We start from the raw sequence: 15498 nt of genomic DNA, 5'->3' as shown, positions 1-15498 counted from the left end.
ATTATTCATCAAACATATAAGAATATACAAATAATTTGGTTTTTAAGCATTCCTATGTAATTTAAAAAACACAACTTCTTATGTACCATATTTTTTATTTAAATATATATATTTAAAGGAAACATTTTAGAACAAGATAAATATTGGGTTTTAGTAATCAAGAGGTAAAGATATACAAAATCTTCAGAATATACAGAAATGATATCGGCATTTAAAGAGAACTAAAACAAAACCGAAAGTTTACTCAACTGTTCCTTGGCGCTAAAGTATCTCGCCAAGGAAGCCAACAAAGCTTTGCAGCTATTTTAGTTAAAAATAGAGTATATATTGAAATATACTTAAACATTATAAGTTTAAAGTTTAAGAAACAATAAAAACTTATGTCAAATGCAAAAAAAGTGAGCAAAAACGAGCGTAATTGATTATTAAAGCAAATAAAACATGATTATCAGAGCATGTCTGAGTATCGGAAAAATTTTAAAATCAATTTTAAAATAGAAAAAGTGAAAAAAAATGTCGCCCTTTCTTGTAAAAAGTTATCGGACAGTCCCTAGAAAACTTCTCCGTGCAGCAAAATGCTGAGGACTTTTGTACCATTCTTAATTCTGAATTAAAAAGACAGACAGTTAATTGCATCAGACGATCGCAATGCTAAACGAATGGACGGGAATCGAAGCGGTCTCAGTGAACGGCAAGTTTGGGCTACAGTCACGTGACTTTATCTTGTCCACGGGTCGGGGGTTATTCTACTCTCTCTACCCAGTATTTCAACTCTATGATGCCAACTCGCGCTAGGGAAAACGATGTACGTATCGTTATATTGAAACGGCCTTGATTGATGAGCGGTAGAATCAGAATCAGTTTTGAGAACATATATCGTGATCTCGCATGTTCGTTTCCGCACGTCTTAGTTTTTTTTTTACTTCTTTGTCGCGACCATAGAGTTGAAATAGTAGGTAGAGGAACCAAGTTCGCTTTATTCCTTCCGAAAAGACACGCCACAGATAGCAAGCAAAGAGTTACAATCACGTGATGGAAAGAGTGCAATATTTGGCGCAGTATCACCAATGTTGGCGCTCTAAGTTTTTAAACAGCTTTATTTCGATATTACCGATGCGCAAATAATCGGAGCATTTGAAAGAGAGAAAAAAAAATATTTTCGTTAATCACATTTCTTTAATATTATTAAATGGGTTTTTAAAACATGAGGAGTTTTTTTTTCTTAGCAAATAATTTTTAGTTAAAGTACTGCCTTTATTTAAAAAAATTCAGTAGTTCGCGTCTTTACCCTTAACACTATTCCTTAAAATTTATTCATTATGCAAAAATAAAAAACGATATTCTGCATCACTTATATTTATTACTATATTCAGAAATTTTTTTTTAAATGTTTGTATTGCAAAGACCTATTTAAAAAAAAAATTAACAATATATATTGTAATAACTATTATTACATTTAACTATTGTTATTTTTTTAAAAAAATATAATAACTTCGATACAAAAATCAGGATTTTTTTAAAAATCTACCAGGGCTTAAAATGTGAATTTGAAAATGTTGCCTTTCTTTTTTAATGAAACATAAGTTCGTTTAAAAAATAAATTTAATCTTTACGTTTTAAAAGTTTTATCACTGTTGATAAAACAAATTGTAAAATTAAGCAGATTGTCTGAAAACAGTTCGATGCTTAAAAATAACGTTAATGTTGCAACACTTTTATTATTTTTATTTATGCTCACCAAGAGACTGCTCGAGAGGTAATATTAAATTTCGGGAAAAATAGCTTCGGGGAAAATAAAACCCGTTTTTAGTAGAATAGATTAGCTAGAAAACATATTTTTGATTAAATTTAATTACGTTTAGAATTTTAATTATATATTGAATACATTAAATTATTTATACAATAAAGATTATTTACATTATTAATTTAGAATTTTGACTTCTTTTTTTCCTGACACTTAAAATAGATATTTTTAAAAATAAACTGCTGTTGCATTTTAACTTAATACTCAACAATTTGTCTAAATATGAAATAAAATATTTATTCTAATATAAAAGTTTTCAGCTTCGAATAGAGAAAAATATAAGATTAAAAGCATTAAACTAATCAAAGAAAATAATAAAAGAGTTTAACTAGAAATTTTACTTTGTATTTCATGTACAATCTAATTCCATAAATTACTAGGAAGTTTGAATTGTACACACAAAGAGACTAGTAGAAAAGCTTTCGAAATTTAAACAAAAAATACTTAAATAAAAGAGAAAGCAATTAGAATTTTTACTTTGTACTAAATGTAGATTGAAACTAATGACGAACTTATAATTAAAATATCTTACTTTTATTTGTGATAGAAATTGCAATTTATGCAACTTTTTATGAGGTAAATTTATGCAACTATTATAGGTCAATGTATATTTAATAATTTTTTTACAGAAAACCAGTAACTTAAAAAGTAACAGTTAAAAATATTTTATTTTACAAATAAAAGAACCATAATCATTTTATCGACATTAAGAAAATTATAATGCCCATCCATAAAAAATGTAATTTTCTTAAAAATAGTAAGTGCATTTAAAACTATATCTTTCAGCCAGCTGAAAATTAAATCTATACAATCTATATAAAGGTAAAAACAGTTGAAATTTTACAAGAAAGGTTCACGTTGTTAAATCTTTGCACCACAGCCAGCTGTTAGCCTTGGCCGTCTGAGCAGTTTATTCCATACCAATGCATCACATGCGCTAATTTACTGCACTAATTTACTCCTATACAACTTAGCCACTTCTATGTTATGTTTTCTAAATTTGTTGCACTAAATCAAACTAATTCTACGCTTTAATATACTAGTAAAATAAAGTACTTCCAATATAGCAACTATTTTTAAATAAAAAGAAGATAAACAAGTACTTAATGATTATATTAAATATACCTTAATTTATTTTCTAAATAGTACATAATTTGTATTCATTTTATGTATAGTAGCAGAATTATATAATTTTATTAAAAATTAACACTAAAACTACTATACACTATTTTATATTTAAATACTAAAAATATTTCATAGAATTTAATTATTCATCAAACATATAAGAATATACAAATAATTTGGTTTTTAAGCATTCCTATGTAATTTAAAAAACACAACTTCTTATGTACCATATTTTTTATTTAAATATATATATTTAAAGGAAACATTTTAGAACAAGATAAATATTGGGTTTTAGTAATCAAGAGGTAAAGATATACAAAATCTTCAGAATATACAGAAATGATATCGGCATTTAAAGAGAACTAAAACAAAACCGAAAGTTTACTCAACTGTTCCTTGGCGCTAAAGTATCTCGCCAAGGAAGCCAACAAAGCTTTGCAGCTATTTTAGTTAAAAATAGAGTATATATTGAAATATACTTAAACATTATAAGTTTAAAGTTTAAGAAACAATAAAAACTTATGTCAAATGCAAAAAAAGTGAGCAAAAACGAGCGTAATTGATTATTAAAGCAAATAAAACATGATTATCAGAGCATGTCTGAGTATCGGAAAAATTTTAAAATCAATTTTAAAATAGAAAAAGTGAAAAAAAATGTCGCCCTTTCTTGTAAAAAGTTATCGGACAGTCCCTAGAAAACTTCTCCGTGCAGCAAAATGCTGAGGACTTTTGTACCATTCTTAATTCTGAATTAAAAAGACAGACAGTTAATTGCATCAGACGATCGCAATGCTAAACGAATGGACGGGAATCGAAGCGGTCTCAGTGAACGGCAAGTTTGGGCTACAGTCACGTGACTTTATCTTGTCCACGGGTCGGGGGTTATTCTACTCTCTCTACCCAGTATTTCAACTCTATGATGCCAACTCGCGCTAGGGAAAACGATGTACGTATCGTTATATTGAAACGGCCTTGATTGATGAGCGGTAGAATCAGAATCAGTTTTGAGAACATATATCGTGATCTCGCATGTTCGTTTCCGCACGTCTTAGTTTTTTTTTTACTTCTTTGTCGCGACTTGATATCGTTTCTTGTAGATTATTTTCAGAGGGACTGACTTTGTTATCACCGTTCTGAACTTAATCTATTATTGAAAAGAATATATAAAGAAGTGTTTCTTAATTAATTAGGTAAATTTTTCTTTGAAACAAAACTTTCTTATTTACTTTTAAATGTGAAAGTTAATTTTGATATTATATATTTAAGTCTTATTTTACATTATTGAATTTATTACAAACGGAAATCTAATTTAAGGTGCCCATAAAGAATTAAATTAAAAAGTAATTAAATTTGTTAGGCTATTTTTTACTTTATTTTAATTTATTGAAAACTTTTTGGATAAAATAATAATTTAATGGGTTCTTATAACTGATTTTAAATTTATAAATCTTTAGTTGTGTTCATTTTTATAAATAAAATTATAACAAAACTTATTTTTCCTCTTTTGGATTTGGGCATAAGTCAATCAACTTTGTTTATTCAAAAAAATTAGTAATGTTTGCGATAGCGACTTCTTTTTTTAAAATCATTTCGCACTTCGTTTTATTAAAGAGTATAATCGTGTTTTTTAATTTTCTTTCAATATTGTCAGTTGAATATATTATCGAATATCATAATTCTTTTGTTTAAAGATATTAAACCTTACTTTGTTTTTTCGTTCAGAATTCGGTAATTATTCAATTTAAAATACGGTAATTATTCAATTTTTTTTCTTGTTTAATTTATTTAGCACTTTGTTTTAAGCATACAAATAATTTTTAACGAACTTATTTTTTGAATTTTCTTTCTATATTGTTAGGTTAATATATTGATAAATTTCAATTTTATTAATTTTTTTATTATTTATTTTTAAACTAAGAAATCTTTTGTTATTTGCGCGATCATTTTTAGAAAATATAACATTAATATCTTTCTTAAGCAAAACATATACATCAAATTCATAAATTAATTTAAATCAATCTGAAAAGGAAGTTTTGATAGAAATCCGACTTTCTACGCCTTACAAGTAAATGAATTTCAAAAATACTATATCGCGATACATCGCTATATCGCGATGCAAAACTGACGATGCATCATGATATAAAATTTCTTATATCGCCCAGAAAAAGGCAAGAGTATACAAATGTTATTGGCACTTCATATTTAACCAACCACTCATTTGAAATAAGTATTGATTAACAAATTTAACCACTTACCACATAAAATTAACACCGTTAGTAGTGCAATTAGATGTTTCATAAATAAAGAATTTTAATAATAGAGTCATGCCTGTTCAAATAATCGCCAATTGTTTAGTGTTAATCGCTTTTTTCTTCAATCCATTGCCAATGCCTTTTTCAGTACTTTTGAACATATTTAATACATTTAAATGGCTCTTCTAACAATTTAAAGATAATTAGCAGTCTTTTCAGCTATAAGTCAGCCGATCTGCTAATTTTACTAACATATAGATGGCATGCGAAAACGAAAAAGCATAACTCTAAAATGGTGACTCAATTAAAAATGTTTCAGCTACAACAGAAACTCTTATTTATTAGGTTTTTATATTGTTTTATTAATACTAAATTTATCAAATTTCCACTTTTTCATATAACCTCTTAGCCATTGTGATACAAAAGATTCTTTCTTATAATCCATGTATTGTATCACAATGTTGCCCAGGGAACGCCAAACGAGGAGGCGAGGCTATTTTATTCTAACTGCTTAAACACTAAGAATCTTTGATGATGTACAAAAGATCAATTTTTTTCTATATCATGAGCATCGACCATTATCTGTAAAATCTATCACTTTTGAAGTTTTGTCATAGTCACTTGGTTAAGTAGTCACTAGGTTTTAGAATGGTTGTCATTTTAGTGTTTAGCAATCAAAATAGTTCCCCAAGAGGGCTGTCAGACACATTTATAAGTAGCCAGAACAACAACAGCCCCCCGAGGAGTAAAAGAATCGTTGATTCCGTACATTCCATGTAAATATATTCTTACAGGGTAGATCTATGAATTCTGCCACATTCAAATAACAATGTAAATAAAAATAACAAAATAAATACAGTAGCATAAATAACTACTGAACACATAATTTTGATAAGCAGAATGCCAAATGAAACTTAGATATTTTAATGCAAAACAATATAGAACAAAAGCCAAAATGATGTCAGGGTAAATTTTGCTTAAATACTAAACTTATAATGATGAACTTATCTAGTACTTAAAACTACACATGCATATATGCAAGTTGTTCTTTACGAGAATTTTGAATTCAAGGTAGCCAAAGGAAGAATTGCATAAATAAACTCCGAAGATATAAAGACATGGAAATGACAGAATCGCCAATTTTTTCCCATACTCCTCTAAATATTTTTGAAAAGGTGGAATAGTAAAGCAATTGACTTAAATATTAATCTAATATCTATTAATTTAAATATTTGTTTAAGCTAAACTTATTTATTTATTTTTCAGAATGAACGTTTGATCTACGAATTAAATCTCTTACCTCATTTTAATTTAAATAAAAAACATGTACATTTTTTTATAGATGTTGATTAAAAGGCATAAACATTTAATTCATTTACAAATGCGATAAATTCATCGTAAAATAGGATGAAGGTATGAAATAAGAAGAAAACGAAATTATTTATATATTATAAGTTTTGAGAAACGGCAAAAGCATGTGAGGTAAACATCTAATATACAAGTCACTTAAAAAATTAAAATAGGGCATTATATTTAATTCATCTTTAAATAAGGCTTTTATAGATAAGAATACTAAATGTGCCGACAGTAATTTTAAATTAAAATAATGCGGTACCACAGAAGTATATAATACTTTTGGCAAGTTTAGATACGATATGAACTTTTTGGTTGCTAAATAGATTTACCATAATATGCTCTAGTAATAATTTTAAGTGAACATAATGTTGTACTACTGTGCCATACAATTCTTTTGGAAAATTTAGCTAAAATATGAACTTTTTGGTTACTAAGTAGGTTTACCTAAAAGTATACTAGCAACAAAGTCAATAATTGTATTGAAAATAATGTTGTATTACTGTGGCATACAATCCTTTTGGAAAGTTTAGCTAATATATGAACTTTTTGGTTACTAAGTAGGCTTACCGAAAAGTGTACTAGCAACAAAGCCAATAATTGTATTGAAAATAATGTTGTATTACTGTGGCATAAATTCCTTTTGGAAAGTTTAGCTAAGATATGAACTTTTTGGTTACTAAGTAGGTTTACCGAAAAGTGTACTAGCAACAAAGCCAATAATTGTATTGAAAATAATGTATTACTGTGGCATACAATCCTTTTGGAAAGTTTAACTAAGGTGTGAACTTTTTGGTTACTAAGTAGGCTTACCGAAAAGTGTACAAGCAACAAAGCCAATAATTTTCATTAAAAATAATGTTGTACTACTGCGGAATGCAAACTTTTTGGAGAGTTTAGTGATAATATGAACTATTTGGTATCAGAAACGCTTGACGTAAAGTGTACTAGCAATAATTTTAATTGAAAATATGCGGAACTACTGTGGTAGGCAATAATTTTGGCAAGTTTAACAACGATGTGAAATATTTGGTTACTAAATCAGCTTGTTGTAAAATGTACTATTAATAATTATAAACAATTCTAAATTAATATGGTACTACTATGATATAAAATCTTTTTTGGTTAATTTAAATACGATATGAATTTTTCGATTATTAAATTAGTTTGCCTTAAAATGCACTATTAATAATTTTAATCTGGTAACTACTTTGGTACGTAATACTTTCAGTAAGTTTTAAAACGATGATTCTTTTTTGGTTATGAAGGTTTTGGTTACTAAATTGGCTTACCATACAAGACACATTTTTCAACGAAGAGAGATATAAAATAAAGTATAAAAAATATATTGTAAAAATTTAAAAATCTACAATAATATACTTTAATAAGAGCAATACTGTGAAAATTAATCCAATTGCTACTAAGCTATTTTAAATATATGAAATCATGTTAAGAGTGAAATAAATCTCGAGACACTAAGATTTAATATTTCTTATGAGTTCATTTTATGAATTAATTTTCTAATATTAACATAAGTATGAAAATCTAAAGGGAACTGTATTTTATCTACTGTAGTTTAGATTAAAGTTGTTTACAAATACTATTTATTTATTTTGAGTTTGTTTTTAGTTTCGTCATTCGATTAGTGGAAAGTTTTAAAGGTACATACCAGTTTATGAATAAAATATTTACTATATGAGTGACTTTACTATTCCAGTTCGAACTAATTTTCATTTTAGTTTAAATGTTACCTGAAAAGAAAATACTTATTAAACATACATAATCAGCAAAAACATTAGTTTTTAAAATCTTGAAAAAGAAACTGTTGCAAAATATCGAAAACAAAAAGTACAAGATTCATTTAATTGCTGGAAAGCTTATCAACGTTAAAATTAGCTAATCCAATAGATTGGCAACGACTAATGAACAATTCCAAATATTTCAGAATTTAATCAAAATGAAATTCCGTCACCGAAAAATGAACTAAGGATTTAAAAGAATCCAAATTGGATCTATGATTTGTGAATAGATTTTGTACTAACTGGAAGAAAAAAATTACACTGAAGGAGAAATTAGGGAAATGAAAATTTAAGATTCCTTTAATTGCTTAAAATTTTATCAACTTTCAAGTAAGGAAATCTAATAGATCGACAAAAGCCAATATACGATTCTAAATATTTTAAGAATTAAAAGAAATGATATTGAGCCATCGAAAAACGAACTGATTATAATAAATTCACATTGAACTAATGGTGTAACAAAACATTGAACAGAAATATCTAAGGAACAAAGTAGGAATAGAAATCCAGAGCAGTGTAGAGTTCATAAAGGGTCATTAAAATGTCCCAAAAACAGGAAACTGAAAAGACTTTGTAAACAAAGTAAAGAAACCAGTAAAGAACCTTCAACTCGTAAAAGACCAAATTCAACCTTTGAAAAAAATCAATCTCGGCTTTAAAACCATTCAGCTTCCAAGAGTACTTAGTACCAACATAAATCCAAAAGAAGATATCGTACAAGCATTTCAGCTGAAAGAATGAAACAACGTCACAAAAAGATGAATACACAAAACTGAAGAGGGAGTAAAAAACCATGAAAACAAAGTACAAAACGTTGAAATCCATGACAGAAAAAGCAGTTTTTTTAGCACTTTGAGTCACAATAAAACTTGTTAAGTTTCAATGGCAGTGTCTCAAGTTGAAAAGAAAGATATTTCAGAAAATTATATCGAAAAGAATTTAATCATGTGATGGGTTTTCAATATTTTCATTGGTCTAGGTAAATGATGTGATTTTAAAATATGCTCATTGGTCTAAAAGAATCAGGTGTTATTTTAAAATATTCAGGTGTTATATGACGAAAGAAATATTTAATTACAACTGGCTAGCATGAGCACAAAATTATTAATTCTCTATAAACTAAGTTTTTACCCTATTTGTTCTTATTGTAATGTTAGATGATAGGGAAAAAGCACGAATTTTTCTTATATCTATAATTTTTTCAGTTTTAGTTAAAACTGAGGTTTTATAATGCTGCAATGTGGATAAAATAAATGTATTATAATTGCTTCTCACAATAATCTACGTAAAATTATACCCAGTTATTAGTCATCATTAGTGTTAGATAATGTCATAAAATCCTAACTAGAGTAGGATTAGTGAAATGGTTAATATCATTTAGTTGTATAAAATATTTTTGAAAAGGTGAAATAGTTAAGCTATTGACTTAAATACTAATTTAATATCTATCAATTTAAATATTTGTTCAATCTACAATCTAACATATTGCTTACCTTAAAATAAACAATAAAGGTTGTGTTTCCCCCTTCCGAAAAAAGGCGAGTTTTAAAGTTTTCAAGACACGAGTAGGGGGAAATTCGTGGAGTGCCTCACGTTTCATAAGCGGTTTTTGTTATAAATACTATTGTAGAATTTTCTTTTCTTCCAAATATTTACAAGATTGCCTAGGCATGGTTTTTGAATGCAGTTCTAGTGGCACCATGCAAAATAAAATAAAAAATTAAAAACTTTGTGTAGAAATGCAAGCTATTGAACTAGAGAAAATAAGCTATATAAAAACATTTCTAGAAAATAAGCTGCGAAAAAACATTCGATTTTAGCAAAGTAACTCGTTATTTTGTCCATTTTTTGGAAATAAACTGGAAAATATATATCTATTTGAATTATTTAAATAAAAATCTAACTAGTTTCAGAGCTATCTACTTTCTTGGAGATTTTGCAGAAATAGAAAGCTTGTGGGGCCCCTCGCAACGTCTAGCGACGGCCCTGTATCAATTACATAAATAAAAACCTGATCTTTTCTATTTTTAAACTGTACAAAGATAATTTAAAAACAATTTAAACATTATAAAAAAAAATTTGCAAGATAATTGAATTACAAATTTTGCCTAGTATTTCGGAACAGGCCCTTGGAAGTAACCTATTATTTTCATAACAGGTATGATTAAATAACAGGTGCAAAATACCTGTTCCAGAAAATATTAGCCATCTCTAGAGCACAGTGATATGGAAGTTAGGCCCCCTAGTATATATGTGGTACACATATATTAGGGTTGCCGAAATAAAAAGTGAATAAATGTGATTGCTTTAGAAAAAAAGTAGCGATAGCAGTGCAACACCATTACATTAGTTATGAAAAGGTGACACCATAATGCCGTTATTCAGAATTATAAAGGAAGTGCACCTCATATTCGATACAATTGTTCAATAGTAACTGGTTAAAGATGACAGCGTTTAGAACTGAAGAGCATACAGAAGTACGTTTTTTAAATTCAGAAAGTAACAGAATATAAACTCCTGCTAATCATATCTTCAACACCATCTGCAATGGATTCATCAGCAATCAGGGTGCTTGCCCTGATTGATGTCCTTCAATGGAAGGACAATGAATTTGCCTTTATTGATGTCTTTCAGAAAAACTTATATTACATTCATTCACAGTTGCCATTTGTTCTAAACAAAGTTCACTAACATTTTAAATATAAATGCATGATAACAGCGATGTATTGTTCACCTTCTCGCCTGAAAAACCATGTAGTGTGTATACCACTGCAAAAATACAATTCCAATTCACTATTATATAAGACATGTTAACTCAATTCTATGATGGGGGTGCCTATATATAGAAAAAAGTCGATAAAAACTCATACTCCACATTGGTGACCTTCGGACGTGATGTGAACGCACCTACCTTGGCAGTAACGCCCACTCCGATATGAACGCCTATCTTGACAGCAACTCTCACTTCGATCTGAACACGCCTACATCGACGGATTGTCCACATTGAAAGATTAACTTGCTACTTGTGACTGCGACATTATCCACCTCCTCGAGGTGTTGCTACCCAGTCTCTATCACGCACAACTTTAAACTCAATACAGCTCTCATGACCAGCACAAGCACGGTGGTCTTAATACAGTTCTCCCGGCTTCTCATAAAACAGCAATGAATCAACTAGTGGTATCCGTTTATCGAATTTTATTACAGATATAATTCCGGTGGGGGAGTACTGTAGTGTGTCTACAACTACAAAAATGCAATTCCAATTCACTAGTATACAAGACATGTTTACTCGATTCTATTTTGGGGTACTTTTTCATAGATGAAGGTTGACACTGTTGATAGCTCCTTTCCCCACAAACGTATTATTTAGCATGTTTCTATTCTGCAGGGGACTTTTATATTCAAATTAAATGCTCAAACATAGTGGGTCGTGATGGCTCAGGGGATAGAGAGCTCGCTTTCCAATGAGGTTAACCGAGTTCGAATCCCAGTGATGACTGATCGTTCGAATTCGGCACGCAGCTCGCACCGACCGCAGTGTTGACGTAAAATATCCTTAATGGTAATGATCATGGGTTAGAGTACTCTTGCAGTCTGGATAACAGTAGGAGTTTTTCGTGGTTTTCCTCTTAATATAACGCAAATGCGGGTTAGTTCTATTGAAAAGTCCACCACGAAGGCGCTATTCCCACTATTTGATCCAGGAGTTCTCTTGTCTTTTGGAATGGGTTTCAAATTACAAAACTATGGAGTTGAACAATGATAGTAGTAAACCCAAAATTGGGTTGTCTGTTCAACAACGGTTATAAAATAGAATAAAATATAAAATGCTCAGACGCAAGCTGGTTACAAATACATGCAATCTTCGATATACTCCTTACCTTCTTTTATAACTATGCTGCTATTGCTTTTATTTTTTACGCTAGCAGACATGCAAGTTTTTATTTGAGGGTCAAATTTTCATTTACTGATTTCATTCTTATGTGTGGTGAAATGAATGTTTTCTTTTTCAATCATAATTAACTGTAAATGAAAATTGAAAAAAATCATAAAATTCTTGAAGGAATTTTTGAAACGTGAAATATTTACTTTTATCGTTTTCTTTTTTAAATTTAACATTTAGAATAATTGAAACAGTTACTTTCTACTGCATTCTGTCAGCACATTTGGATCATCAGTGGCAAGAAACACTCTTCGTTGGATGATCTGTGAAGTCTCCAGTTCCAGACTGAGAAAATAATTCTCAACGTGTTCCATGTACTCTTCTAGATCGTGCGATTTTGCTTCAGTTCCAACTTTATCGGTCCGCCGAACGTGAACTCTAAAATATAATATATGACTCTTTAATAAATCAATGTTAATAATTAAGTTAAAAATTCTAGAAATGGATCTATATTTCCTGAAGCACACTTGTGACTATTTTTTTATAAGATATACTAAAAGGTGTATGTTCAGGATGAAAAATAAATAAATTATGGAAAAGACACGAGTTCGGTTACAGTCCCTGGCCAAATAGTATTGTATAGTAACAGCTGATAATTAAGATTTTACTCAGAATATTTGTTATAGTGCGCCCAATAATGGCCAGAGACTGTATATAATTTTTCTTCTTTTTACTTTTCGTTTCAAAAAGTTCAAACGTTTTCGTTCAAAATCCTAACTGTGCTAAAATTATTCGCTATTTAAGGATAGAATAAAAGACATTTTAAATTGGACACTTTGGATATATTTTATAAGGGCAAACTTATTTCGATTTTGCCAAACGATAGAACTAAGAAATAAAAATAAAAGTTTTCATTTTAATAAATTTTCTTTCTATACTTACCCTACAATTGGACTTGAAAAATTAATCATATTCTCTAAATTTTCAATAGATAATTGTAAGTGTAAATTTGGCCTCATAAGGTAAGCTAAGAACTGGCCATACCACCAAGCAAGTGGATTACCGTACAGAAATATCATTTTTGGAGCAAGATCTTCAGGTAGAGTGCGCAGTAGCCAACGAACTTTATTGTCTGTTTTAAAAAAAAAAGAAGAAGATTTATCATTTTATTATTTAAGATAAAATTTACTATATTCTTCTTAAACAGAATAAATATCTCAAGATTACCCGATTTCCCTACTCTCCACACCCTTCCCCTCTTTGTTACTAGGGTTCCAGGCTTTCCCAAACGACGGTACATTTCAGTAAGAAGTTGGAATAAGTATTGAGGAAAAAGCAAGATTTATCGAAATCATGGTAACGGAGAGGGGGAAGTTGTGGAGAGTAGGAAAACCAGGTAAAATTGAGACGTCTATTTAAAAGGAGTATAATAAGTATTGATAGGAATAGAAGGACTAGTTGTAATACAATTTATCATACAATTAAATTAAATGAACTCTTGTTAAAGGATTAAATTAAATAAACTTCTGATAAGAGTTTGGATACTACACTATTAGAAATTTTAGAACGTGTTGAACTATAATAACGTTTAAATTTTCCACAGCCGTATTATGGTGCTAGGTTGAACCACACCATCATACTACTTGAAGATGATTACTTTTTCCTATGGTTTTACCTTAGCATAAATGTGGTTGAATTAAACAACTCATTAAAGTAGTAGTAAAATTGCATTAAAGTTGCTGTAAATTTGCACCATACGATGGTCCAAATTACGCATATTATGGTTCAACATTTAACTGAGTTTTGTGAGAGAACGCTGTGTCATTGTGACAGCTCCACAGTTAATAAGTTGAAAAAGAATATGCTACAAATATTTAAAAGAAAAACTCTCCACTCCATTTTAACAGCTAAGCTAGAGAATTAAGTATAATCAGTAATACAGTGTGAATATAGGCACCCATACATCGTAAGATTAATTAAGTCGTACAGGATTAGATGACTGGGGCACAAGTCTACAGAACAGTACAGAAGAAGAACTCTATAGAATCGGAATTTCCACCACAACCTATTTAAGTCAATACAAATAAATTATCTAAGAAGCATTATGTGAAGAATCACAATTTTATTTTTAAATTTCAAGAGCAAAGATTTCAAAAATGTTGTTACTTGTATCAACAACAAAAAATTTGCACCAATTGATGTAAGCGGTTAACATCTTGGTTTTTTTCCCTGAAGAACAGTGATTTAAAACTTCAAATTTTTACACCAATCAGTAAAGTCTTTAGAGCAATCTATACATTTTTTTTAATCTCTTGAACTTAGTTAATCGATTTAAGTCTGCAGAATTGCAATGATTGGTCTAATTTCTGAACACTGCAATTGGTACAAATTCCATTAGGATTCAAATTGCCCGCCATTTCTAAAAGCTTCGATCGACAAACGTTGAAATTATGCTTTCAGTCTTGAATTATAAAATTTTTAAGGCCAGTTTTACGAGGTAGAAATCCTGGAAATAACATACTAATGAATCCAAACTACTTGTATTTTCCAGAAGTATAGTTCCGTAGTTACCGCATTCAGTACCTAAAATATAAAGTTCCAGAATCCTTGTGAAAAATGAAATAAGAAAAATATTACGCATTACGGGTTGCTAATTAATATTATAGGGAGGGAAAAACAAAAACGCTATCGAAACCTAGTGAATAATTACTGAGAAACACAATCTATCAAAACGATCTTATTGCCCGAAGAAAAAGAAGAAAGTTAAAGACTATTATTAGAAAAACTTGCAAATTTCATAAGTCAACGAGGCTGAGCTCAAAATACATGATTACTAAATTTTCAAACTTCTCTTATAAATACTATTCTTTTGTTTTCTTCAAAGAATAAGCTAATGAATCAAAATAACTTCGACCTCTAATATCGTCCATTTGTGTAAATCACACGGGCCATTTAATTGAATTAGTCCTAGAGTTGAACATTAAAAAGGTGCAGTTTTTGCTGTGACCATTTTCTTAAACATTTATTTTGAACTGTGTCAATTTTCGTAAACACGCATTTTGAGGTGTGTCCATTTTTTTAAATATGCATTTAAAGCTGCGTCCGTTTTCGAAAAATGACAATTTGAGCTGTATCCAGAATGAAAAGCTGAACGACGTATTCAGCTTTCCTCATGAGGGAAGCGACCTTAAGTGAAATGATCATTACAAAACATCCTATTACAGCAGCTAATTCTATGTACAACCAGAGTTGGGCAAAAATGTAATCGGTTTTATTACA

General features: G+C 29.4%; 1 protein-coding gene across 1 annotated transcript in view; it reads right to left on the bottom strand.

Annotated features, from left to right (window-relative positions):
• The window catches only part of LOC107444177 (alpha-(1,6)-fucosyltransferase), a 32509-nt gene that overhangs the window by 12276 nt on the left and 4735 nt on the right, over nucleotides 1-15498 (bottom strand). Inside the window, exons 3-4 of the mRNA XM_071179328.2 lie at nucleotides 13162-13351; nucleotides 12478-12657 (exon numbers count right to left, since the gene is read on the bottom strand). Of these exons, the coding sequence (XP_071035429.2) occupies nucleotides 12478-12657; nucleotides 13162-13351 (370 nt within the window). The remainder of the gene's footprint in view (nucleotides 1-12477; nucleotides 12658-13161; nucleotides 13352-15498) is intronic.

The sequence above is a fragment of the Parasteatoda tepidariorum genome, chromosome 1 (genome assembly GCF_982258835.1).
Source record: "Parasteatoda tepidariorum strain Cologne lab strain chromosome 1, Ptep-v5.0, whole genome shotgun sequence".
Taxonomy (NCBI): Eukaryota; Metazoa; Arthropoda; class Arachnida; order Araneae; family Theridiidae; genus Parasteatoda; species Parasteatoda tepidariorum.
This window is presented reverse-complemented; position numbering and strand designations above follow the sequence as displayed.